A 25,824-nucleotide genomic window follows, 5' to 3' on the forward strand; every position below is an offset into this window, starting at 1 on the left:
TGGGCATTAAGAGATCTTTATTTTACCAGAAGGGACAGGCAGTGGGGCAGTGCAACATCCAAGCCCCAGACCAGACATGCAGCATCCACATGCAGGAAGAGCTACACAGGCTGGGGCAGGGCCAGGGTGGGGTGCTGGGACCACTGGACATTCACAGCACCCCTGCCAAGACGCTTGGGTCCTGGGTTCTTCTGCCTCCATTGGAGCAAGGAGACAGAGGATTGGGTTGCTTCCCCATGCCTGGAACCCCATCACTCTGGCCAGGAAGAAAGATAGCACAAGGGCTCTGGGGTCTGGCCAGGTTACAGCACTCGATTCTGTACAGGGTTGGCACAGCCTTGCCCACCAGAAGGGCCCAACACCCAGGACAGTGCAGCCCTAGCAGGAAGAAGGTCTACACACTTTTCTGTCCCCAAGAGGGCTAGACCCTCATCTCAGAAAACTTAGCAGAGTGGGACCAAGCCCTACCGCCCCAGCAGACACATGCCCATGAAGAGGCCTTCCCTGAGCAAAAGCAGGGGCCTCCTAAGGCAGTAGGAAACTGAGGAAGCTGCTGTAGACAGGAGGTCTTGCCTCTGTGCCCGTGGGGTCAGGGAGAAAGGACAGGGTATGAGCGCCAGCTGGGGTCTTGGGAGGATGAGGGGAAGGACAGTGGCTCTAGGCCCTGCAGGTCATGGCTGCCCAGACCTAGAGGGGCAGCAGCGGGTGAGGCTGTGGGCTTCCTGGGGCAGGATTTGGGGCTGGGAAGACCAGTCCGGGAGAGAGGACAGTGACCGTCCTACCCAGAACCCCTGCCCATGCTGAGCTCTGGCCACAGCCATAGGGAGGACGGGCAGATGCACAGAGAACTTCAAGGCACCAGGATTCTGAGGAGCAGCAGGGCCACCCCCCACAGACAGAGAGTGATTGTAATAAACATCTTCAGCTTAAACTACATGATGTGCATAGGGGGAAAGAAAAAGAGACAAAGGAAAAGACACACAGGGAGATGAGACACAAACCTGATGAAAGTGGCAGTGAAAGTGGGGTAAAAGGGAGGAAGAGGAGGAGGTGGACAGAGACAGGAGAGACAGGAAGACAGCCAGAGATGGCCTGAACACGCAGCACTTCTGGTCCCTTCAAGATAAGGCACCAGAGTCAGTAACATTCCCGTAGTTCTGTGGGATTAAAACGGGTGCTGGAGGGAGGGCTAGGTGGCTGCTGAAGAGAGTGGGCCTGCAGGAGCCTCACACCTGCACACCGGTGGCCTTCTTGATCAGGGGTATCTGCAAGGATGGGAGATGCCATGAGGCCTTGGCTCCAGGACCCAGGACCACTCTGCCTGGCCAGTCCGATGGGCTGCCCGGGCAACCCCACCACAGCTAGGCAGGCACACACCTTAGACAGGTCCACGCCCGTGAGGGCGTGCACAGAGGCAGGCAGCTCGGCCAGTAGTCGGTTCACTTCTGATGTGACCTTGCTGTTGTCTCCACTGAGGACCACAATCTCATCGACTTTGGTAAGTGGGGCAGCGATTTTGGCAGCGATCTAGGAGGCAAGAGTGGGAGGAGAGCCTGGTTGGCACCGACTCCGTTCCCAGCCTGGTTCAGCATCTCTCCCTCCCTTCCTCAACTCACTCCAACCCCAAAGCAGCCTGGGTGGCCCTTAGTGAGCCATGGTAAGAGAGGCCCTGTGGGCCAGGGATAGCTTAGGTCTGTTGTAGGGTTCCTGCTCCCTGCTGAAGATGCTCCTCATTTAACCCTTCTAGCCACCTGTCCCTGTGTTACTTGCAAGGCCCAGAGAAGTTCTGGCACTTGCCCAGCTAGTCAAGCAAGGACACTTGGACCCTGGGACCCACTTAGGTGGAAGCCTCACCTGGGGCAGGGCCTCCAGCACCAAGGCCATCTTGGCTGCATCCCCGTATTTCTGGTAGGCTTCCGCCTTGAGCTTCATCCGCTCAGCCTCCGCCTTGCCCATCGCCTCGATGACTGCTGCTTCCGCCTCCCCGATTTTGCGGATCTTCTCAGCCTCTGCCTGTGCCAAGAGGACCTGCTTCACCCTGGGGGAGCCCAGGCCAGGCAGGATCAGTGGGATGTACCAGGGGCCCTTCAAGCCTTGCCTAGGGGCCAGCAATCCTTCAAATACTCTGCCTTGGGGGCTGTCAGGGGTGGGAAACATTTGAACGGAGGGGGGTGGCCTGACCTTCTGGCTCTGGCCAGGGAGAGGCCACTAGCTCCCAGCTGTAAGTGAGAGGGGACAAACCAGGATACTGTCTCTGCCCAAGCACTACACCAGGCACTGGAGCCTCCTTTATCTATTTAGTCTTCCTAACAGCAGTCCCACAGGGTACGTGGGGTTATCCTCACTTCACAGTGAGTAAGAAGACACGGTGGAGGAGAAGTGACTTGCAAGCTGTGGTCAGGAGAGTACAGGGAGTGCACTGAAGGCAGAGGAGCCTGACTAAGCCCTGACCCCGGCACCTGGGCGGCTCTCACTTTTCACCCTCAGCAATCTGCTGGATACGGTGGGCCTCGGCCTCGGCGGGCCGACGCACTGTAGCGATGAGCTCCTTGTCCGTACGCAGGATCTCCTGTGCCTCCACGGCAATCTGTTTCTTGCGCTGCACAACCTCAATCTCAATCTCTTCCTGCCGGATCTTCTGCTGCTCACGGGCCCCCTGCAGCTCATAGGCCAACTGGGCCTCAGCTGTCTGTAGCAAGAGGGTGGTTGGCACATTAGAGGCTGGTCACTAAGTCCTGATCCCTGAGGCCCAACCCAGGATGCCCTCAGGCTGCTCACCTTGATGTTAACCTCCTCACTGAAGGCTGACTTTTGCAGCTCAAAGGCTCGCTTAGAGTCAGCAATCTTGGTGTCTGCCATGAACTTTACATCCAGCATCTCCTTCTTACACTCAGCTTCCTGGGGGCAAAAGGGGCAGGTGAGTGAGTAGAGGTCCCGAGTCATCATGGTCCCGTCACCCCTGAGCTTCCTGTCCTTGAACCCACATACCCGGATGCCTGCGTCCCGTTCAGCCTCTGCCACACCAATGTCAGCATCTCTCTGCACCACGGCAGTCTGCGTCTTGCCCAGGGAGCTCAGATAGTCCACTTTGTCATACACGTCCTGGGGAGGGAATGGGGTAACAGAGGCTCAAAGGAGCAGCCAGAGGCACAAAGATGCCCCTCTAGCGAAGCCACCATCTCCCAGATGGACACCAGGAGATACAGCTTCCCATCACGTCGTACCTTGATGGTGAAGCTGAGGATCTCAATGCCCATGCGGCCAACGTCAGGGGCTGCCACCTCCCGCACCAGCTTGGCAAACTGGTCCCGGTCCTGATAAATCTGCTCCACTGTCAGGGTACCTGGGGGCAGAGAGAGCAGGGGCTGGCTCCCCAGGGACCCAGACAGCTGGGGAAGGGAGGAGGCATGCATGTAGAGGTCGGGGTGCATGTGGGGTGCTACAGTCTGAACTGGGTCTCCTTGGGTATCTTCTCAACAGCACTTAACACCGAGCCTCCTGCTGCACAGTCCAGGCTGGATGAGAAAAAGTGTCCCAAGCAGCACTAGGTTCCTGAGCAGACTGACAGCCCCCATCCCACCCCAATGCCCTCTCCTTCACTCAAGTCACCTGAGGTTTTGAAATTAAATATTTGAGGAAGAATGTTTGAGCTTGAAACGCCAGTGAAACAGGCCCCCTGCCCAGCCCTGCACCCCTTCCTGCCTTGGCTGAGGGGCCCCGTGAGGTTCCTCAAAGGCAGGACAGGGCCTCACCGAGGATGGAGCGCAGATGTCCCTCCAGGGTCTGTAGGACGACGTTTTTGATGTCCTGCACGTTCTTACCCAGAAACTGCTCACAAGCCACCGCCAGGAGTTCCTTCTCTGTCATGATCTTCACCTGCCAGTGATGACAGAGGCGCTTCAGCCAGGCTGGAGTGAGGAAGACGGAGGCCCCAGACCCAGAGGTAGGCAGGATGGTGGCTGTGCCTCCTCCCTTCCTTTTTTTCAGACCTGGAGGCCCTGGGAGGCTGGAATCTGTCTGAGGCCTCTAGTGGGGAGATAGCAGCACAAGGGCTTCTTACACTGTGAAACTTCACCTGCACTGGCAGCCCCAGGCCCTGCCACGGCCTCTCATGGGCATTCGGGGCTTGTCTCCCCACCCCTTCAGCCTACTGTCCCCTCACCAGCCAATTCCTCCCTTGGAGGCTTCCCACATGTGGGAGACCCTGAGGCTGAGGGGCAGAGAGTATAACAAGAAGAATGAGAAATAGGGACACAGACAGAGAAGGAAAGAGCCTGGACAGGGCATGAGAGGGTTGGCGGATGCAACCAAGGATGGCTCTCCCTCTTGAGGTACTCAGCCAACCCCTCGCCGAGGCCTGCAGCATGGCTGAACCTTGCTGCCCTGTGATGCCAAGAGGTGGATCGGGGCTGGAAGCCCTCACCTAGGCCCCCAGCTGGGTATATGACACAGCCTCTGACTCCCAGAGTCCAGAGCTCCTCTGCCTCACATGCCTCTCCCTCTGGGCCCCATCCCTCCCACCCCATACCCAGGGAACAAGGAAGGCCTGGATTCTGGGGCTTGACATTTCCAACACCTGCAAAGAATGGGAGTGGGGTTAGTGAGCCAGGAGCCCTCAGCACTGGTTCTGTCCCTCGTGGGCCCGCTGAGGAGAGAAGGGGTGTCTGTTAGTCCTGCTGCGTGGCCAAAAGGGCCTGGTGAGCATGTTCCAGTGGCGATGACCCGACTGGCCCTCTCTTGCGGGACTTGCGGGGGCTGGGGCGCTGGAGAGAGACTGCCCCTGGCTGCCATTCTCTCCTCCTCCCCCCAAACCCGAGTACGGGACCAGGCAGCTCAACGGACATGCGCAGGGCTGCTGAGTTACTATACCTGGGCGACACCCGTCACAGTTAAAGCTACCCCCTCGGCCGTCTCTACGTCCTCGCAGCGGGGCTGCAACGTCATAATCTCTAGGGAAATCCTGCCAAGAAACGCAAAACAGGGGCATGGGTCTGGGGGCGCAGGGCCTGGTGGTGTTGGGAAAGAGTCCAGTACCTCACTGCTCCGGCTGGGTCCTGGTTAGGAAGGTGGAGGAAGCACTCTCCATGGGGCTGAGATGGGAGTGTCTGAGAAGGAGGTGGGCAGGAGGGCAGGTGGGTGCGGGTGGCCCCAGGGGAAGGAGCGGAAGTGAGCTGTGTATGTGCACACACCCTCTGCTCAAGTCAGCCTGGCTGGTTGCGAGGAAAACGAAGTAGAAAGAAGTGGCTGTAGGTGGTCGGGGGCTAGTGGTTGGGGGAGAATTCAGGTGTAGCTGTGTGTATGTTCTAGGATAGCAAGTCAGTGCTGGTCCTCCCGGCTCTGCCACGCAGGCCACCCGTGGATGTCATCTGAGCCTCCCGCAGGGGCCCTGGCCCATTCCTTGGTCTACCCAGCACTCCAGAGTGCCCCAGGAAGCTGCCCAGAAAGTTCTGTCTGATTGCCTGGCATCCTGGAGTGTGCCCACTGCTGCGCTAAGATGGAAATGATTCTGTATCTGCTCCTTGCCAGAGAAGCCCTACCTGGTGGCTGCAGCCTTTTGACTTGAAACCCACGTCTGGTATTAGGCCCAGGTGAGTCACATGGGGAATGCAGACTGAGGTCACGCTAGAGCTTCTTGGCCAAGGAGTGTTAACCCTGGAAAGAGTTGTTCTGGCCAGGCAATCTGATTCTTCCAGGGTCCACAGTCACCCCCCTTAAAAGGGATCTGGGCATGTGCAGGTGTTTCAAGTGCAGGTGTGGGTGTGGAGCGGGACAGGACTGCATCAAATGGGGTATTGAGGGAGGCCTGGACCCTACCCCTTCCACACAAGGTACTCCGAGCCTCTCAGGCCTCTGCACCTCCCATGGCTACAAGGGCTAAGGAGATGGGGATGGTCCCCTTCCCCATTAGAGATGGCAGGATGGGTGAAGAAGGGAGTGGTGGTATAGTGTTTTTGCCTAAGTGGAGGCTGAAGGGCAATTTAATGCATAGGGAGGGCGTGAGAAAGATGCAGTTCAGGCCTCTTCCAGCCTGGGAACCTGCTGGCACACAAGCTCTGAGGGGGCGGGGGCTTTTTGTTGTTCGCTCCTGCAGTCCACATGCCTTGAATTGAGAAGGTGCTCAGTAGAGAGCTGGTGAATGAAGCAATGAAGAGGGGAACCCACACATGACAGAGTAAGCATTTGGAGCTACTTAACACTTAAGCCCAAGAATAGATTTCACCAGCTATGGCTGCATGGTAACGAAGGCCTGGCATCCAGGGACACTCACTGGCAGACTTGGCAGAGCTTCCAGAATCCCTTGCTGTTTTCCCACTTGCAGTCCAATAGGCAAGGGCAAGGGACCTGGGGATCTACAGGGATCCATACTGGCACCCAGAGCAGTGGAGGAGAGAAAAGAGGAGAGGGAGGAAGGCATGGTCTCAGGAGGGGAGTCCACTGGCTCCTGTCTGCCAGGCCCCGCAGGGCAGGAAGAGAGAAGGTTAGACACGGAGGAGGAAGCAGGTGGGTTATTACCTGTGCAACCCCTGTTACGAATAGTGGAACCCCCTCCGACGTCTCAATATTCTCACAGCGACACAGGATGGTCATAACCTCCAGAGACAGTCTGAGGAGCAGCCAGGGGGTGGGGAGAGGTAGGGACAGGAAGGGGAGGAGGGGACACAGCAAACACACACAGTAGTTACCAGACAAGCACCGATGCCTGACGCCTGGGGACGGCGGCGGGGGAGCATGCTCTCAGTAATCCAACCCCCCAACTACCAGCTCAGCTGAGGGCTGCAGGAGAGCAGAGACCCCCCGTGCTGATCCGAGGCCTCTGGGTCTCTTCTCTAGCCCCAAACCCTTCTAGTGAGGACCTGCTGGGCTGGGGAAGATGCCTGCTGCCACCCTGGGCCTGTGGCCTGAGGTCAGGAGGCTTGTGCACAGGGCACCTGGGTTGCCCGCCACCTCACTTTCCCAGGGATCCTGTCACAATCTGGGAGACTGAGCCTTAGCCCCCTGTCTTCACACAGGTAAACCTGTGTTTCCAGAAATCGGGAGTAGGAGGCTATTCTGGGGACTCCTGAGCTTTAGCAAACGCTGAATCCGCCAGGTCTGCACTTTCTATCACTAAGAAGGCAAGGCGAGGCCAGAAAAGCCCAAATGTTCTGATGTGGGGGTCAAGGAAGGCTGGGGGAGGAGAAAGCGTGTCCCTGCCAGAATATTCAGGGACAACTGGGAGATAAGGGAGACATTTAATTGGGAATTTCCAAAGTTTGCCGGGGCAGAGAGAAGATTATTGGCAAAGAAAACAAGGTGCCTCGAAGCTCCCTGGGCCATGCTGGCTGGGCCTCCCTAGGCAGTGTGTGTGCAGGTTGGGTGTCTAGACAGAGTCCAGGCTGTGGACAGTGTGGAAGGTTTCCCTAAATCAGAGGAAGGAAGAGAGGACAGAGGCTGAAGGTGAAGGTGCAGAAGCAGGTGGAGGGGTGATAAGGAGCAGCAGTCAATGTGCAGCCCCCATCTCAGCCCTGGGACGGGCCATCCCCACAGTGCCAGCCCTGGGGCTCTGGCCATGCAGATGTGCAAAGGTTGCCTTCGTTTGAGCCCCTAACACTAGCAGCCTTGGGCCTGAGAGGATTCTTGACCCGGCTCAGACAGGAACCCACCAAGCTCTCTTCTGGGGAAGGAGAGAGGGAAACAGGGGAGAGAGAGGGAGGGAGGAAGGGTAGTGGGGAGGGAAGAAGGGAGGCTGCAGCTCAGATGCCAAAGGTGGAAGAATTGCTCAGGTAGGAGAGAGCTGCCCACATCACGGCCTCGGGATAGTATAGGATGTGGCAGCAAAGTGCAGCAGAAGGGGTCACTGAGCCTGGAAGAAGAATGGCTGACTCCAAGGGCAGGTGACATATAGACAGTTGCGGAAAGGACCTCGAGAGGGAGGCTAAGTATCCAGGCTGAGTTAGAAGCCTCTACTCTGACTTGAGAGGCTCTTGCCAGCATAAGGAAATAAAGGCCCCAGCCTGTGGAGATGTCACCCAAGCAGGCTAGGGATTGGGGAAGAGGCTGCCCCCGAAGAAAAGGGGATGAGGGGAAGGACTACTGGCTCAGACTACCCAGCAAGTGAGACCAGAGGGAGGATGTGGAGCCTGGGTGTGAGGTCAGTGTTCTGGGAAGAGATACAAGGCCCTTCACCTCTAACTTCCAAACTTGCTGTCAGAAAGGCTCGGCCCTTGTGTCCTGGCTCTGCTCCCTGGAGCAAGAAGGGAGAGCAGGGGACCAAGAATCCGGAGAACGGACTGCAGGGGAATTGGCCTAGCAGTGGCTGCCCATGCAGGACAGGTGCCTGGACAAGATACTCTGTTGTGCTGGGAATGCACAGTGTGCAGGGTGGTGGTATGTCTGCAGAGGGCTCCCCACAGCTTCTGACAGGCCACTGGCCCACTCAGGTGCAGCCAGGATCCTCTCGAGTGGAGGCTGTGGCCACTATTGATTACTCTGACACTTTGAGCCTTGCAGAAGAGCCCCCCAGCATCGCTCACCTCCGGCCGGGTAAAGTGAGGGAGAGGTGGGAGAGTGGAGCGGTTACTGGGAACCAGTGAAGTTAATCCATTGTGCCATGCTTCCCAATTCCCCCTGACCCTAGCAGATGCCCTCAGACTCCCACGAGCTAGCTGCTGACAGGTGGGGGCTGGGGCAGAGGAGGCTTCCACTGGAATCTCCATGATTTCCCCTGTGGGGTGACCAACCCCCTTGCAACATGACAGCTCTGCTGCCCTTGTTGCCTGGGTCGTGGTTGGGAAGGGTCTGTTCCTCTCCTCCCCACCACCCCATCTCCCATAATCAGGAAGGGGGTGATTGTGGAAAGGTAACTGGCATGCCTCATCTCTTGGTGGGTGGGCAGTGAGGGTGCCAGGAGAGGCCAGGTCTGGCCCTGCCCTAGGCTCTGCAGGCAGCGGCAGGTAGAGCCAGATGGTGGGTCCTCTGGGGAGCTGAAATCTCACTTCCTCTAGTAAGTCTTTCCAGACTGATTTAGGAGGTCCAGACCTGTCTTGCTCAGCCCCAGCACTAATTCATTAGGTCCCCCTCCCTAAGTCTAACTCACCACTGTCATAGAACCACTTTTGACTATATGTCCATTCTCTGCCACATAGTCCCTGACTGCAGTCCCCAGGGCCTGCATAGGTAAGGGTGTGCATGGGGTCTCTCCAGCCTTTCCTCCCTTCATATGCCCACTTCAAACTGGCTGTATAATAAAAGGCTTCTTAAATAACTTTGAGTTGTAATCAGGAAATCAAGATTCTGCCTGGGATATGACCCTGAATTCTCTGGGACAGAAGTAATGCCACCTCCGGTGGAAAAAAGAACACCCATTAAGGAGGGGGTGCCCATGACAGACCTACCTGACGCGTGTCTCCTGCACCCCTGTGCAACCCATCTCACATGCTTCTTAGGAGGCGCCCTCCCTGCCCCTCCAACAGAATGGAATGTAGCTGACCCTCAGGGTAAAGCAGAACAATGCTGGAAGCCCCTCTCTCCCTGGCCCACTCTATGACAGGTCCTAGAGGCCCCAGGTGCTTACCTCTGAGTGTCGGAGATACACCACCAGGCCCAGGCCCAGCCGCCAAACACGTACTGTTTATAGTCGGAACCACAGCAGCCCCCTGGGGAGCAAAAAAACCACCACAGGTCAGTCTGTTCTTGGGTCTGTCTACAATCCAGCCCACTGAGCCACTTTTGTCCTTTATCTGCTCTGATACTTGACAACGCCTACTGTTGGGTGCCTAGTGCTGAGGTTACACAAAAATGAGAGAGAAGTTCTCCCTGCCCTTATGGGACTTAAAATCTTGCTTGGTAGACAGGCAATTTACATAAAGAGAAGGATAGCCAGTGAATAGTTCCGAATGTAAGTGCTTCCAGAAAACAGAAGAATAGAACAGGACAATAGGCAGAGGTGATCTGGAAAAGCTTCCATTTTTTTTTTTTTTTTTTCTGAGACGGAGTCTCACTCTGTCGCCCATGCTGGAGTGCCGTGGCGCGATCTCAGCTCACTGCAAGCTCCACATCCCAGGTTCACACCACTCTCCTGCCTCAGTCTCCCAAGCAGCTGGGACTACAGGCGCCCGCCACCATGCCCGGCTAATTTTTTGTATTTTTAGTAGAGACAGGGTTTCACTGTGTTAGCCAGGATGGTCTCAATCTCCTGACCTCATGATCCACCCACTTCGGCCTCCCAAAGTGCTGGGATTACAGGCGTGAGCCACCGCACCTGGCCTCCATTTTTTTTTTTTTTTCAGACAGAATGTCACTCTTGCCCAGGCTAGAATGCAGTGGCGCAATCTCAACTCACTGCAACCTCTGCTTCCTGGGTTCAAGTGGTTCTCCTGCCTCAGTCTCCTGAGTTGCTGGGATCACAGGTGCCCCTACACCACACCTGGCTAATTTTTGTATTTTTAGTAGAGACAGAGTTTCATCATGTTGGCCAGGCTGGTCTCAAACTCTTGGCCTCAGGCAATCTGCCCGCCTTGGCCTCCCAAATTGCTGGCATTACAGGTGTGAGCCACCTCACCAGGCCAGCTTTTTTTTTTTTCTGGAGATGGAGTTTTGTTCTGTTGCCCAGGTTGGAGTGCAGTGGCATGATCCCGGCTCACTGCAACCTCTGCCTCCCAGGTTCAAGCAATTCTCCTGCTTCAGTCTCTCGAGTAGCTGGGATTATAGGCATGTGCCACCACACCCGTCTAATTTTTGTATTCTTTTTTTTTTTTGAGACAGAGTCTCGCTCTGCCGCCCAGGCTGGAGTGCAGTGGCCGGATCTCAGCTCACTGTAAGCTCCGCCTCCCAGGTTTACGCCATTCTCCTGCCTCAGCCTCCCGAGTAGCTGGAACTACAGGCGCCCGCCACCTCGCCTGCCTAGTTTTTTGTATTTTTTTTTTTTTTTTAGTAGAGACAGGGTTTCACCGTGTTAGCCTGGATGGTCTCGATCTCCTGACCTCGTGATCCGCCCGCCTCAGCCTCCCAAAGTGCTGGGATTACAGGCTTGAGCCACTGCGCCCGGACAAATTTTTGTATTCTTAGTAGAGACAGGATTTCACCACGTTGGCCAGGCTGGTCTCGAACTGTTGACCTCGTGATCCACCTGCCTTGGCCTTCCAAAATGCTGGCATTACAGGCGTGAGCCACTGCACCTGGTCCAGCTTCCATTTTTAATTAATTCATTCAATAAACAAGTATGCCCTGGAATTCACCTGTTATCACGGTGGGTGTAGACAGAGAGGGAATGCAGACGGGGACAACACTGGGGGGCTGGGAGGGAAGGAAGAGTCTCCCAGCCAAGGTGAGGGGGTTTGCTCTTCTGCCTGGCAGACACATCTCAGTGAGGCTGGTTCTCCACTTTCATAATATTCAGAATGACTTTGTTCCCCACCCGTTCCCACGGGTGGGGAAGGCAAGGTCTCAAAACAAAGGCTAACTTGTGGTACCAATGGGAGAAGTGAAGACAAAGCAAAATGGCCTAAAAAGGAACTGGTTCAGCCAGGCACAGTGGCTCACGCCTGTAATCCCAGCACTTTGGGAGGCCGAGGCGGGCGGATCAAGATGTCAGGAGATCGAGACCATCCTGGCTAACACAGTGAAACCCCATCTCTACTAAAAATACAAAAGAAATTAGCCGGGCGTGGTGGCAGGTGCCTGTAGTCCCAGCTACTCAGGAGGCTAAGGCAGGAGAATGGCATGAACCCGGGAGGCGGAGCTTGCAGTGAGCTGAGATCGTGCCACTGCACTCCAGCCAGGGTGACAGAGTGACTCTCCGTCTCAAAAAAAAAAAAAAAAAGGAAGTGGTTCTTGGAAACAGTGTGTCAACTACACAGAATATCTAATTCAGCCACAACCCAGATCCATGATCTAGACATGTTCTACATGTTCCCTATACAGAAATGAGAAAAACCAGTTCCTAAGATTCTTGTAGTGAATTCTCTTGTTAATGCCAAAATTCCTCAGCAAGTTCAAGGAAACCTTCATAAAACTGGACAGGCAGTTAACTTGCAGTGCAAAAAAATGTACAGGAAACAGAATTCAAAGGAAATAAGTGATCTGGGAAAAACCAGAGACTGTTACCATTTTTTTTTTTTTGAGACAGGGTCTCATTCCGTCGCCCAGGCCAGAGTACAGTGGTGCAATCACGGCTCACTGCAGCCTCGACCTCTTAGGCTCAATTGATCCTCCCACCTTAGCTTCTCGAGTAGCTGGAACTGCAGGTGTGTGCCACTATGCCCAGCTAATTTTTGTATTTTTTGTGGAGACAAGGTTTCACCATGTTGCCCAGGCTGTTCTCCAATTCCTGGGCTCAAGCGATCCACAGGCATTGGCGTCTCAAAGTGCTGGGATTACAGGCGTGAGCTGCTGCACCTGGCTGAGCATTATCATTTCCACGTTCACAAAGTTAGGTTTTCATGAAATCTTCAAAGAACCTCAAAAGGTTGTCTGACTCCCAAGGTCAAGGGTCTGGGGGAGGTTCATGCAGCTGGGTTAGTGTCTCTGGGGACTCACAGCAGGGAACAAGGCAAGAGGAGGGGCAGAGGGCAGATCACACAGTGCCTTGTGTGTTAGGCCAAGAAGCTGTGTGTCTGAGTGATAGGGAGCAACGTAACCCTTGAGAAACACATATCACTTTGGTCAAGGAGGAAGACACTGGGATCAGGGAGACTGGCCTCTTGCAGTAATCCAGGCAACGCATGGTGGCTGATGCTGGCAGACAACTTCTAGAGCAGTCTTATCCATGACAACTTTCTGCAAGGGTAAGAATGTTCTATATCTTCTTCTGTGTTTATGCTGTGCAGTACAGCAGCCTCTAGCAACATGCGACTGTTGTGCATTTCAAATGAGGCTGGTATGACTGGGGAATTGAATTTTTTATTTAATTAATTTAAATGGTCACCTGTGGCTCCTGTCCACATTGGACAGTGCAGCTCTAGAGTCTGGGTTTGGGTGGATGGTGAGGACAATAATAGAAACAGACACAATGGAGAAAACGGGAAACTGGTGACAAATTTTGGGTGGGTGGAGAAAAAGAAATAAAGACCTCCCAGTGGGGAGGGCTTGAAAGGTTGGAGAGCTGGCATCTAATACTGCTTACCAGGCAGGTAACCCCGTTTTCTGGGTCTGCTGCCATGCGTGAAGTTCCAGTAGCAGAGCCAGAGGTTCAGGGATCAAAGAGCAGCCCCACAGTGTGGGCAGGGAACAGTAAGAGGGGGTCCTGGGTCTCTGTCTGTCTGTTTCTCTGGGGTAGAACTACCTGCTTACAGGGCTACTGTTCAAGGTAAGCCATTCCCGGCTTCTCTGACCTGGGAAGTGGGGTGGGGAGGCCTCTGAGGACAAGCACTCAATCTGAAACCCAAACCATCTCAGGATCAAGTGAAACTGGAACGGGACCAAAAATCATAGCTTATTCTACATCTTCTGGCCTGGTGGGGGCTGGGGCATGGTTGCCTTGGGCTAGCTCCAGGGGACTTCTCAATGTGCAGTAGGAAGGTGGTAGTGGTGGCGGTAGGATGAGGGAGGGAGTGAGGTGGGGGATGGACAGGGTAGATGGCCACTCTTTGTTTTTCGTTTTTTTTTTTTTTTTTTTTTGAGACAGAGTCTTGCTCTGTTGCCCAGGTTGGAAAGAAGTGGCACACTATTGGCTCGATGAAACCTCCGCCTCCCAGGTTCAAGAGATTCTCCTGCCTCAGCCTCTCAAGTAGCTGGGATTACAGGCAACCACTAACACGTCTGGCTAAGTTTTAAATTTTTAGTAGAGATGGGGTTTCACCATGTTGGCCAGGCTGGTCTCGAACTCCTGACCTCAGGTGATCTGCCTGCCTCAGCCTCCCAAAGTGCTGGGATTACAGGCATGAGCCACCGCACCCAGCCCAACCTTTACCTTTAACTTATTCTTTGGCTTGGGGAGCAGGCTGCCACAGCTCAAGCTGGGCCTTGGCTAAGGGCAACATGGCCAGGTTCCCAAGGGTTGCAACAACAGGAAGCTGAAACTGCCAGATTGCCCGCCCCTACCAGCATCCTCCCCTGGAAGGCAACTTCCTGCTAGCTTCCTGATCACTCAGCCTGAGCACCCCTCCCAAGAGGCCAGTTAGGTGCCTTTTCCTTGACTTCTGTAACTCTTCCTCATCTCAAGACCCGGAAGTTTCTCCTGACTGTACCTCACTCTTTCTAACCCAACTTGCTTTCCCTTTCTACAATTAAGCTCCAGAACCACAAAATACTCCATGATAATCTCTGTTCCACTCTCTTAGCCCTTCTCCAGGACATAGCCCCACCACTCAGCCCTCTCAGGAGCATCCCCTGCCCTTCCTGGCCTTCCTCCACCTTTTTTTTTTTTTTTTTTTTGAGACAGTATTATACTCTGTCACCCAGGCTGAATGCAGTGGTGTAATCACAGCTCACTGCAGCCTTGAACTCACGGGCTCAAGTGATCCTCCAGCCTCCGCCTTCCATACACTGCCATGCCTGTCTAATTAAAAAGAATTGTTTTTGTAGAGACAGGGTCTTGCTATGTTGCAGAAGCTGGTCTCAAACTCTGGGCCTCAAGTTATCCTCCCACCTCGGTCTCCTAAAGTGCTGGGATTACAGGTGTGAGCCACCGTGTCCAGCCCACCTTCTTCCCACTAGTCAAGAAGTCCAGGCCGGGCGCGGTGGCTCACGCCTGTAATTCCAGCACTTCGGGAGGCCGAGGCAGGCGGATCAAGAGGTCAGGAGATCGAGACCATCCTGGCTAACACGGTGAAACCCCGTCTCTACTAAAAATACAAAAAAACTAGCCTGGCGTGGTGGCGGGTGCCTGTAGTCCCAGCTTCTAGGGAGGCTGAGGCAGGAGAACGGGCGTGAACCCGGGAGGCAGTGGAGCTTGCAGTGAGCAGAGATCGCGTCACTGCACTCCAGCCTGGGTGACAGAGCAAAACTCCGTCTCAAAAAAAAGAAGTCCATATCCTGGCTGGGCATGATGGCACATGACTGTAATTCCAGCACTTTGGGAGGCTGAGGTGGGAGGATTGCTTGAGCCCAGGAGTTTGAGACCAGTCTGGGCAACATAGGGAGACCCTGTCTCTACAAAAAATTAAAAATTAGCAGCCAGGCATGGTGGCTCACACCTGTAATCCCAGCACTTTGGGAGGCTGAGGTGGGCGGATCACTTTAGGCCATGAGTTTGAGAACAGCCTGGCCAACATGGTGAAACTCTGTCTCTACTAAAAATATAAAAATTAGCTGGGCATGGTGGCATGTGCCTGTAATCCCAGCTACTTGGGAGGCTGAGGGATGAGAATGGCTTGAACCTGGTAGGTGGAGGTTGCAGTGAGCCGAAGTCACACCACTGCACTCTAGCCTGGGCAACAGAGGAAGACCTTGTTTTTTTTTATTTTTTTATTTTTTTGAGACGGAGTCTCGCTCTGTCGCCCAGGCTGGAGTGCAGTGGCACGATCTCGGCTCACTGCAAGCTCCGCCTCCCGGGTTCATGCCATTCTCCTGCCTCAGCCTCCTAACTGGGACTACAGGCGCCCGCCACATCGCCCGGCTAGTTTTTTTGTATTTTTTTAGTAGAGACGGGGTTTCACCGTGTTAGCCAGGATGGTCTCGATCTCCTGACCTCGTGATCCGCCCGTCTCGGCCTCCCAAAGTGCTGGGATTACAGGCTTGAGCCACCGCGCCCGGCCAACCTTGTTTTTTTTTTTAAAAAAAAAAAACACTGAGTGTGGTGGCATGCACTTACAGTCTCAGCTACTTGGGAGGCTGAGGTGGGAGGATTGCTTGAGCCTGGGAGGTCGAGGCTGCAGTGAGCTGTGATCATGCTGCTGCATTCTACTAGCCTGGGTGATAGAGCAAGACTGTGTCTCAAAAAAAAAAAAAAAAAAAAAAGGCCCTATCCTACTAGGGAGTTTAGCCTTTCTTGAGCCACATACCCCTTTAGCAATCCAGCAATGCCTAAGGACCCCTCCTCAAGAATATTTATTATTTATTTATGTTTTGAAACAGGGTCTCACTCTGTTGCCCAGGCTAGAGTGCACTGGTGTGATCTTGGCTCAATGCATCCTCTGCCTCCTGGGCTCAAGTGATCCTCCCACCTCAGCCTCTGGAGTAGCTGGGACCACAGGTATGTGCCACCACTCCTGGCTAATTTTTTTTTTTTTTTGGTACAGACAGTTTTGCCATGTTGCCCAAGCTGGTCTCAAACTCCTGGCCTCAAGTGATCCATCTGCCTCAGCCTCTCAAATTGCTGGAATTACAGGAATTAGTCTGGCCAAGAATACTTATAAATTCATAAAATAAATACATAAGAAATTATATTTAAAGTTATCAAAATTTAAAACCAAATGTGCAATATGGTAATATGTCGTTCTTTATTAATACATTAAATATGGCCGGGCGCAGTGGCTCAAGCCTGTAATCCCAGCACTTTGGGAGGCCGAGATGGGCGGATCACAAGGTCAGGAGATCGAGACCATCCTGGCTAATACGGTGAAACCCCGTCTCTACTAAAGAATACAAAAAACTAGCCGGGCGACGAGGCGGGTGCCTGTAGTCCCAGCTACTTGGGAAGCGGAGGCAGGAGAATGGCGTGAACCTGGGAGGCGGAGCTTGCAGTGAGCTGAGATCTGGGCACCGCACTCCAGCCTGGGTGACAGAGCCAGACTCCGTCTCAAAAAAAAAAAAAAAAAAAAAAAATACATTAAATATTAAGATCTACTGGTAAATCTAATTACTAGCTTAATTTCAAAATGCAATTATTTAATTTCAAAATGTAAATTATTTTTTTTTTTGAGATGCTTACAAGCGCGCGCCACCATGCCCGGCTAATTTTTTGTATTTTTAACAGAAACAGGGTTTCACCATGTTAGCCAGAATGGTCTCAAACTCCTGACCTTAGCTGATCCTCCCATCTCGGCCACCCAAAGTGCTGAGATTACAGGCATAAGCCACCACGCCCCGCCAACAGATTTTCAAGGTACCAGCAATAACTGTAGTGTAGTAGGAAAATTTCTGCTAATACTATCATGAATTGTTGCCAATATTCATAATCACAGGAAACACTAAATTTCAGTTAGGGTGAGTGAAAATAAAATTATGCTTTTCTCCCCTCTTATCCCCACCCTGACCCCATCCAAATGAAAATGATTCCCCTTTAAAATTTTCAAAAGTAGAGAGAAAAAAGTTTTATGTTACAAACTGAAGGAGGGAGGTTAGATAATAAGAAAGGATGAGGGCCGGGCGCGGTGGCTCAAGCCTGTAATCCCAGCACTTTGGGAGGCCGAGACGGGTGGATCACGAGGTCAGGAGATCGAGACCATCCTGGCGAACACGGTGAAACCCCGTCTCTACTAAAAATACAAAAAAAAAAACTAGCCGGGCAAGGAGGCGGGCGCCTGTAGTCCAAGCTACTCGGGAGGCTGAGGCAGGAGAATGGTGTAAACCCGGGAGGCGGAGCTTGCAGTGAGCTGAGATCTGGCCACTGCACCCCAGCCTGGGTGACAGAGCGAGACTCCGTCTCAAAAAAAAAAAAAAAAAAAAAAAAAGAAAGGATGAAAAAGATGACCATGAGATGTATTAGCATCCTCCTTCTGAAACTGGGCTAGGTGAGATGCCTCTGGTCTTAGATGCAGGTCCAAGGAGCAAGGTAGACAGGTGGGGGCAGGGGCGGGAGCAGTTGCTTTGCTCTCTCAGGAGTCCACACGCAAGAGGGAGCTGGATCTCAGCTTGATCATCTCAAATCCCAAGGTATCATCGTGCCAGGCATTATCCGCCACCCCCAACCTTCTCTGCTTCCCTGACTCCAGCATTCTCAGTTCTCAGCATGACCTCCTCTTCCCACCCCTAAAATGGCTTTGAAGCTAACAGTGCATTGACTTCTGTTCTGAAGACCAGGTTCTCAGTAACTGGAAGGCACAGAGCAGCCCATCTCTGGGGCTCTTCTTGCCGCTCAGTCCCATCACAAGGATGGAATTGTAGCTTTTGTCTTCTCAGTCCAGAGTCTGGGCTTCCTGAAGGAAATTCCACAAGAAAAACAAAGTACAGTGCAGATTCTGGTCTCTAAAAACCTTCTCTAAGGGTGTGGACTGGGAGACAGGTCCAGGTCATATAAAGGAGCAAGTCTGGCTTCAGTGTTCTCTGGGAGTCTCCCTTCTGTCCCCAAGGCTATTTCTGGTCTTCAGGGGGGTAAGGTACTTATCTCCCACACACTGGGGATGTCCCAGTGGAGAGACTGATTTTGAGACCCAAAGTGAACTTGACGCCATGTTTTGGAATGAAAATTCCCAGTGGATTTATCACACGTCTCCAAGGGTTGGCAGCTATAAGGCCTGGCTCAGGGCTTCTACCCCCTTCTACCTCTTCAGTAACCAGTTCTACCAAATCTGCACGCAGGCCGAAAAAAATCAGCACTGATAGTGGGAAGACAGACATGAGAAATTCCTCCAGCTCCAGGTCTCCAAGCTGTCAGGCACCAGGACCCCCCTCCCCTAGCTCCTGAGAGTCAAGAGCTGCACAACCTGGTGGCTTGCAAGGTGTCAGCCGCTTCTCAAAGCACCCCAAATATAAAATCTCAATAGCGGCTAATTTTCCCCAGTACCGCAGTCCCCATGCCCCACCTAGACAGAAATAATGGAACTTGCAGCATTTTGCAATCCCGAGCTGCACAGCCCAGAACCGGGTTTCCCAACCTGTAGAGGCCACACCCGCGTCTCCTGGGCGGGCAGTGCCGGTAATCCCCAACAAGCCCCAGCGTGCTTGGAATTAACGGGTCTGTGCCCAGATAAAGGACCTCCGTCTCAGGGCCCCTCCCCATACAGGCACCTGCCCTCCAGGGCTGCGCGACCCGCCCCCAATCCCGGGCTCTGGAATCCAGCCAAATCTCTGCGTTCCCGAAACCACTAGTTCCCTCCCTCCTGGAACCCCACGGCTTCAGTTCTGGACCCCCAACCACACGGTGGAGCGGCGGGGAGGCCCCACCTAGGGAGGGGGAGGGGGAGGAGAAGCAAATAAACACAGGAAAACACGCAGCGGGAGGGGGAGCACCTGGTGGGTGCCCGAGGGTGCGCAGCAAGGAAAGCGTGAGCACAAGGGGATCTCTCTTGTCAGGGGCCTCAGGTGCCGCCCGGGGGCCAGCGCCCTGCGCCGCGCGGTGGACTCAGGCCCAGCTCTTCCCCGTGCACTCTCCAGCCCTGCACCCACCACGAGCACCCTCCACAGCGCCCACCTTCCTCGCCGCCCCCTCACCTGAAACCACCAGCGCCTCGTTGGGCCCCACCGTGTGGCAGTTGCCCATGGCGCCGGCGGCACGGACGGCCCTCGGGACCGCACAGACCCGGAGAGCAGCAGCGGGTCCGCAGCGCTGGCCGCGCCCAGCCTATCCCGCCACCCCCAGCGGCCGGCCGCCCGCTCGCCCGCGCCCCTCTGTGGTCGCAGCCCCGCCGGAAGTGTGGCGGCGGAGGGCGGGGCCGGCGGGTTGAGGCAGGAGCTAGCGCAGCCTCAGCGGTCAACGCGCTTTTATTCCAAGGGGCTGCAGATACAGATCGCCCCAGCCCTGCCTCCGCCCGGAAGGCGTCCCCCTACTCCCATGGGGCACCTCGATACCAACTGCCCTGCCCTGACTCACTTCTCAGCACGCATCTTACGGCAGTGGGCCCTGGCCTCAGACCCCTGGGTTCAAATCTCAGGCCCTCCTCCTACTCACTGTGAGACCTTGGGCAAGTCCCTTAGCTCGGGAGCCTTATTCAACCTCATTAACATGGGGGTAATTTAACTACTTCGCTAGACCGTTGCAAAGGGCTCAATTCACTAATTCTCAATGTTGGCAGTGCATCACATTGCAAACTCCCTGCCTCTGCTCCAGAGCTGATCAGAATCAATGAGGGTGGGACCTGAAAATACTAAATCCAAATTTCCGAGAAGCACAGGGTCTAGCATATTACCCACTATCTCTCCATCTGGGGTTACTGTCACTCTCAGGAAGAAATAATCACCCATTATTTCTTCAACCAGGAAAAGAGATGTCCAGGGCACAGCTTGGGGCCCCAGAAAGTAACCATGGAGGTCAAGATCATAAACCCATCAGTGTCCAGGGCATGGCCTGGCACACATCCGAGGTTTTCAAGGGCCATGAAGTGCCATGGAAAGCATCCTGGCCTGAGGGTTAGGAGAGCTGGGTCTCAGGCTCAACTTTAGCCTGAATTCGGTGAGTCATCTTAGACAAATCTGGTGAGCTCTGAGGGGTGGGGTAAGGTTGAGAAACTGTGGGCTCCTCAGGGTGGGGGGTGCTCAGAGAAGATGGGGCCCCTGAGTCCTCAGACTGGGAGTCTTCATCGGGTTCAGCATCCTCCCCAGGCCCAAGCCCTGCTAGCCTCTTGCTGGCCTCCCATAGCCGATGGGCTGCCCGGTCATCTCGGGCAGCTGGAGGCACCTCTTCCACATGGCAGTTGGCAAAATATCTCCCACTGAGGGGCTCGATGCCCTCTTGTAGAGCACAATACAGGGGTGTCTGGGCACCCCCTTTTGGCGCCCGGAGCACCAGCCAAGCCAATGGGCACAAAAGTGGGCGCAGCCATCCAGGAACATGGCGCAGGAACAGCTCCGAGTTCACAGGCCCTGTAGGCAGGAAGAAAGAAAGGAGTTGGGCTAGGCACAGTGGTGTGCATTTATAGTCACAGCTACTCGGGAGGTGGAGCAGGAGGATCGCTTGAGCCCAGGAGTTTGAGACCAGCCTGGGCAACATAGTGAAGCTCTGTCTCTTTAAAAAATAATAATAATAATAGAACAGAGCTAGAAGAATAGGGACAGAATCTGGTTTCAAGGGAACAAGGATAGTATTTACCAGGCATTCGGGACTTCTTCGAGGTGACTTCACTCATTTCCTGCATGAAGCCTCTTCCCTTCCATCCAAACTGCTTGTTCACCTCACATCCCAGATTTTGTTCATGCTGTGTCCCATGCCTGAAACAATTCTCAGTCTCTCTCCATCTTTTCTTCTAGCTCAAGTCCTGTTCCTTGTTTAACCAGCATTTATTAAGTACTTGCAGTACAGGCCGGGCGCGGTGGCTCAAGCCTGTAATCCCAGCACTTTGGGAGGCCGAGACGGGTGGATCACGAGGTCAGGAGATCAAGACCATCCTGGCTAACATGGTGAAACCCCGTCTCTACTAAAAAATACAAAAAACTAGCCGGGCGAGGTGGCGGGCGCCTGTAGTCCCAGCTGCTCGGGAGGCTGAGGCAGGAGAATGGCGTAAACCCGGGAGGCGGAGCTTGCAGTGAGCTGAGATCCAGCCACTGCACTCCCGCCTGGGCGACAGAGCAAGACTCCGTCTCAAAAAAAAAAAAAAAAAAAAAAAGTACTTGCAGTACACCAGCCACTATTTTGGACATTAGGGATATGGAGTATAATAGAGGCTTAATAAAGGCTAATTGTGATCATCGCTATTATAATTACTAATGAGCTTTAGGCAGTGACTATCTAAAATGCAGTATGGTAATATGAATATGGCAGATCTTGTTATCCTGGTATAACCTTTTGCATAAGACAAAGTGTGCCTCTGGATCCCCAATTATCTCACTCAGAGTAAAAGTCAGAATGCTTATAGTGAACCTCCCTCCAAACCCTACAGGACCCAGTGCCTCTCTATGACCTCACCTCTTGCCACTCTCCCCCCTCACTCTGTTCCAGCCACATTAGCCTTTCTCAAGCACACCAGGCCTTAGGGCCTCTGCAATTACTTTTTTCTGTTTTGGAGACAGAGTCTCGCTCTGTCACCCAGGCTGGAGTACAGTGGCGAGATCTCAGCTTACTGCAACATCCACCTTCAGGTTCAGGCGATTCTCCTGCCTCAGCCTCGTGAATAGCTGGGACTACAGGTGGCAGACACCATGTCTAGCTAATTTTTGTATTTGTAGTAGAGACAGGTTTTTTTTTCTTTTTTTTCTTTTTTTGAGATGGAGTCTTGCTCTGTCCCCCAGGCTGGAGTGCAGTGGCAGTATCACAGCTCACTGCAACCTCCACTTCCTGAATTAAAATGATTCTCCTGCCTCAGCCTCCTGAGTAGCTGGGATTACAGGCACACGCTACCACGCCTGGCTAATTTTTGTATTTTTAGTAGAGACATGGTTTCACCATGTTGGTCAGGCTGGTCTTGAACTCCTGACCTTGTGATCGCCTGCCTCAGCCTCCCAAAATGCTGGGATTACAGGTGTGAGCTACCACACCTGGCCTAGAGATGCAGTTTCACCATATTGCCCAGGTTGGTCTCAAACTCCTGACCTCAAGTGATCTACCAGCCTCGACCTCCCAAAGTGCTGGGATTATAGGCATGAGCCACCGCTTCCGGCCCCTTTGCACTTATTATTTGCACTGTTCTCTCTTTTTCTGGGCATCTCCCCAGTGAGCCATGTATCTTTCAGGCTTCTGTTCAAATGTCACCTTTACAGATATGTCTTCCTTGACTGCCACACCATATTCCCATTCCATTTGCCCCTCGCCCTGTTTCCTCTTTCCTCAGAGAACTCTATCACCACCCCTCATTGTATATATTTATTGGCTCTCTCCCTCGCCTCCAAACTAGAATGCAAACTCTATGAGGGCAGAGTCTTTGTTTTGTTCACTGCTATATCCCCAGCACTGCAAATAATGCCTGGTACAGAGTAGGTACTCGGTAAATGCTTCTCGGATGAATGAAAAATTATTAGCTATCATCATCATCATTATCAGTTCAGTCAGTGCAGATGGCTCCTGGGGGTGGGAATCCAGGTCTTATTCATGGCCATACACCCCCCAGGGCTCGGCACCCAGGCTTGTGCTGTGAGAGGAAGAACCTAAACCAGGAGAGCCTGGTTCCAAGATCAGCAAGGAACAGGCCTCTCCTTGGACTATGCTTCCTTCCTGCTCTGAGATTCTGTGACTCAATGAGGGATTGGGGGTGGGGAGGTGGTAGTGGTGTGGGGGGCACAGGATGGGGCATGGAAAGGAGAGGGGAATCGGAAGCCGAAGAACCAGATCTCACCTGGGTGGGCTGCATAGCAGGTGATGCCAGTGCCCTCAAGCTGGTTGGCAAGCTCCCGGGCAAACAGTACGTTAGCCAGCTTAGTGTCAGCATATGCCCGCAGCTCCTGCCGCCAGCCCACCACTGGGCGGTCCAGGCGTTTGAAGTCGAGACGTCCCCGACAGTGGGCAGCTGAGGCTACCACCACCACGCGGCTAGGGGCACATGCCTTCAGGCAAGGCAGCAGCAGATGTGTCAGCAGAAAGGGACCGATGTGGTTCACCCGAAGCAGCAGGTTAAACGCCTCGCGGGTCCGGCCACAGGAACTGATCCCTGGGGCAGAGGCTAGATGTAAGTGGCTGCTCCAGAAGGAGCTCTGCAGCCTTGGCATCCCTATCTATGAGATGGGAGTAGGGGGCATCATTCCCATGTGTCCACTGGCCCCAGCAGGGCTTCCGCTGGAGGGGGCAGCTGCCCCTGGCCACCCGCCACCCCCCACCCCGCAGGGCCTGCTGCCCCTCACCGGCATTGTGGATGAGGATGTCCAACCGTGGTTCAGAGCTCAGGAAGGCAGTGGCAAAGGCCCGCACCGAGGCCAGACTGGCCAAGTCCAAGGCCATGAAGATGACCTCATTGTTCCCACTCTCCTGTGGAGCGGCAAGGGCTGGGCTTGTCACCAGGCATCTTTATCCTCTTCCCTCTCCCCAGGAACCAAATTCTGAGAGTTCATCTCCTACTGTTTAATAAAATCTGCCCCTACATCTTAGAGTTTACTAGGTAAGTGTGTGGATTCAAATCCTGACTTTGCCTTTTACTAGAGTGTGACCTTGGGCAAGATACTTAATCTCTTTTGGCCTCAGTTCTCTCACTGCATAAAGGGAATAATAATAACAGTACCAATCTCACTGAGCTGTTGTGAGAATGAAAGGAGTTAACATGTGTAAAATACACTCCAGCAGCACTGGGTAGGTACTTGCTATTATTATCACCTCCTTTCCCCATTACCATTTACCCCAAAATCTGTAACAGACTTCTCACTGGTCTCCTCTCGCCCGCTCTTGCCCCTCCACTCCAAGCACCACGCAGCCACAAAGGGGTTCCTTCCAAAGGCTATTCTGACAGTCCGGAGCCTACTGAGGGCCGTTTACGGTCTCCACTGGTCTGTGCTGCCCAATCTATAAAATCCAAGCTTCTCAATAGGCTCTAGAAGGGCCTCCAGCCCCCTCATTTGCCCATCTTCCTCATACTTTGTGCTCCAGCCTCATTAAATCTTTTTCTCAGTTTTTCAGATCAGTCCAACTCTCTTGCATCAGGGCCTTTGCTTATGCTGTGCTCTCTGCTGTTCCCTTTCCTACTAATCATTAACCCAACTTCTACTGATGCTTAAACGTCTCAGAACTGCAATTACGGCCTTCAGGAAGCCCCTCCCCCACTCGGCTCTGGTGCGCCTTCCTCGGGTGACCTCGGCGCTCCGTGCACTCCCTCTTCGCGCTCAGCCGCCCGCGCCGCACTCTCCTCCCTGGACCCGGATCCTCCGCAGCCCCTTTGCTGGTTTCTCTGTGTCCCGGCGGGTTCTCGGCTCACGGTCCCACGCGCCCCCGCTGCCTCTCACCTGGCGGAGGTCGAAGGCCGCCGCCTCCCCGCGCTCCCGGCTGCGGCACGCCAGCACCACGCGCGCTCCCCGGCGCGCCAGCTCCAGCGCCGTCATCTTCCCGATGCCGCTGTTAGCGCCTGCGGACCGCGGGCGCGAGCCGAGCTGAGCTGAGCCTGGCGGGCTGCCGCTACCGCCGGCCCGGCCTCCCCTCCGCGCGCCCCGCCAGCGCGCACTCACCCGCCTCCGCACTCACCAGTGACCACAGCCGTGCGGCCCCGCAGGTTACCGATGCCGCCGCACGGCGGGGCCTTCACCAGGTTGTAGTAGACAAGCACGTAAGCGCCCAGCAGCAACCCCGTGCCCAACAGCAGCGCCTCCATGCCGGCCGCGCCTCCCGGCTCCCGCCCAGGCCCCGCGCCGGCCTGGATCGCCGCCAGGCGGCTGCCGATCCGCCCCGCACAGGCCTGGAACGGCGCCGGGGCGCGTCAGCCTCCGAAGGCGGAGGCTGGCAGGAGGCTGGGTAGGGGTGTGTGTGCGTGCGGGTGCGCGCCGGCCCTGCGAGCGCCCCCTAGGCGTGCGTCGGCGTCCTGGGGGCGTGTGCGTCTGTGGACACCTTTGAGGTGCGTGTGTGCACTTGGGCCCTGGGAGCGCCCCCTAGGTGTGTGCCTGTGTGAACACCTAGGTGTCAGTGTCCACGGACACCCTGGGAGTGCATGCTAGGTATGTGCATGCATCTACAACGCTTGTATGTGAATGACCTCCAGGTGTGTATGTGCCCGTGGTTCCTAGGATCACCCTTCGGGTTGTGTACGTGCCTCTGGATCCTGTGAGACCATGTAAGCACCTGTAGGTGTTTGTGTGCATTCCGGCAGAGTCCCTCCAGGTATGTGCCTGCATTTGTAGTCTCTGCCAATGCATGTGCTTGAATATCTCCATATGTTTACTCGAGGTGTATGTAGCACAGTCCCTCCCTTCTGAAGTCAAGCGTGTACATGAATACACGTGTGTCTTTGAGTCTAGTCCTAGATGCTTTCCCTCTAGGAACAAATCCTTTTCTTTCTTCCCTTCCTTCCCTTTTTTTTTTTTTTTTTTTTTTTTGAGAGGGAGTCTCCCTCTGTTGCCCAGGCTGGAATGCAATGGCGCGGTCTCGGCTCATTGCAACCTCTGCCTACCGGGTTCAAGTGATTCTCCTGCCTCAGCCTTCTGAGTAGCTGGGATTACAGGTCCCCGCCACCACACCTGGCTAATTTT

At 54.3% G+C, this 25,824-nt stretch overlaps 2 protein-coding genes across 4 annotated transcripts; both read right to left on the bottom strand.

Annotated features, from left to right (window-relative positions):
- On the bottom strand, positions 1–20,143 carry FLOT2 (flotillin 2). Of its 3 annotated transcripts, none has more exons than XM_010378321.2 (11): positions 19,231–20,143; positions 9,554–9,635; positions 4,870–4,960; positions 3,753–3,876; positions 3,225–3,343; positions 2,989–3,102; positions 2,779–2,898; positions 2,475–2,689; positions 1,855–2,038; positions 1,378–1,527; positions 1–1,265 (listed from the first exon to the last, which is right to left on the bottom strand). In XM_010378321.2, exons 1-11 carry the CDS (start codon positions 19,277–19,279, stop codon positions 1,227–1,229), a joined length of 1,287 nt encoding a protein of 428 aa, XP_010376623.1. In that variant the 5' UTR covers positions 19,280–20,143; the 3' UTR covers positions 1–1,226. The 3 variants fall into 3 exon arrangements, with proteins under 3 accessions (XP_010376623.1, XP_030779291.1, XP_030779292.1); XM_030923431.1 differs by lacking the exon at positions 4,870–4,960 and adding an exon at positions 6,514–6,604 and having other exon boundaries at positions 19,231–19,429; XM_030923432.1 differs by lacking the exons at positions 9,554–9,635; positions 19,231–20,143 and adding an exon at positions 6,514–6,599.
- On the bottom strand, positions 19,486–25,094 carry DHRS13 (dehydrogenase/reductase 13). Its single transcript, XM_010378320.2, has 5 exons — positions 24,827–25,094; positions 24,592–24,710; positions 23,503–23,626; positions 23,001–23,312; positions 19,486–20,598 (listed from the first exon to the last, which is right to left on the bottom strand). Exons 1-5 carry the CDS (start codon positions 24,951–24,953, stop codon positions 20,147–20,149), a joined length of 1,134 nt encoding a protein of 377 aa, XP_010376622.1. The 5' UTR covers positions 24,954–25,094; the 3' UTR covers positions 19,486–20,146.
- Positions 25,095–25,824: the final 730 nt, after the last annotated feature.

The sequence above is a fragment of the Rhinopithecus roxellana genome, chromosome 19 (genome assembly GCF_007565055.1).
Source record: "Rhinopithecus roxellana isolate Shanxi Qingling chromosome 19, ASM756505v1, whole genome shotgun sequence".
Lineage (NCBI taxonomy): Eukaryota > Metazoa > Chordata > Mammalia > Primates > Cercopithecidae > Rhinopithecus > Rhinopithecus roxellana.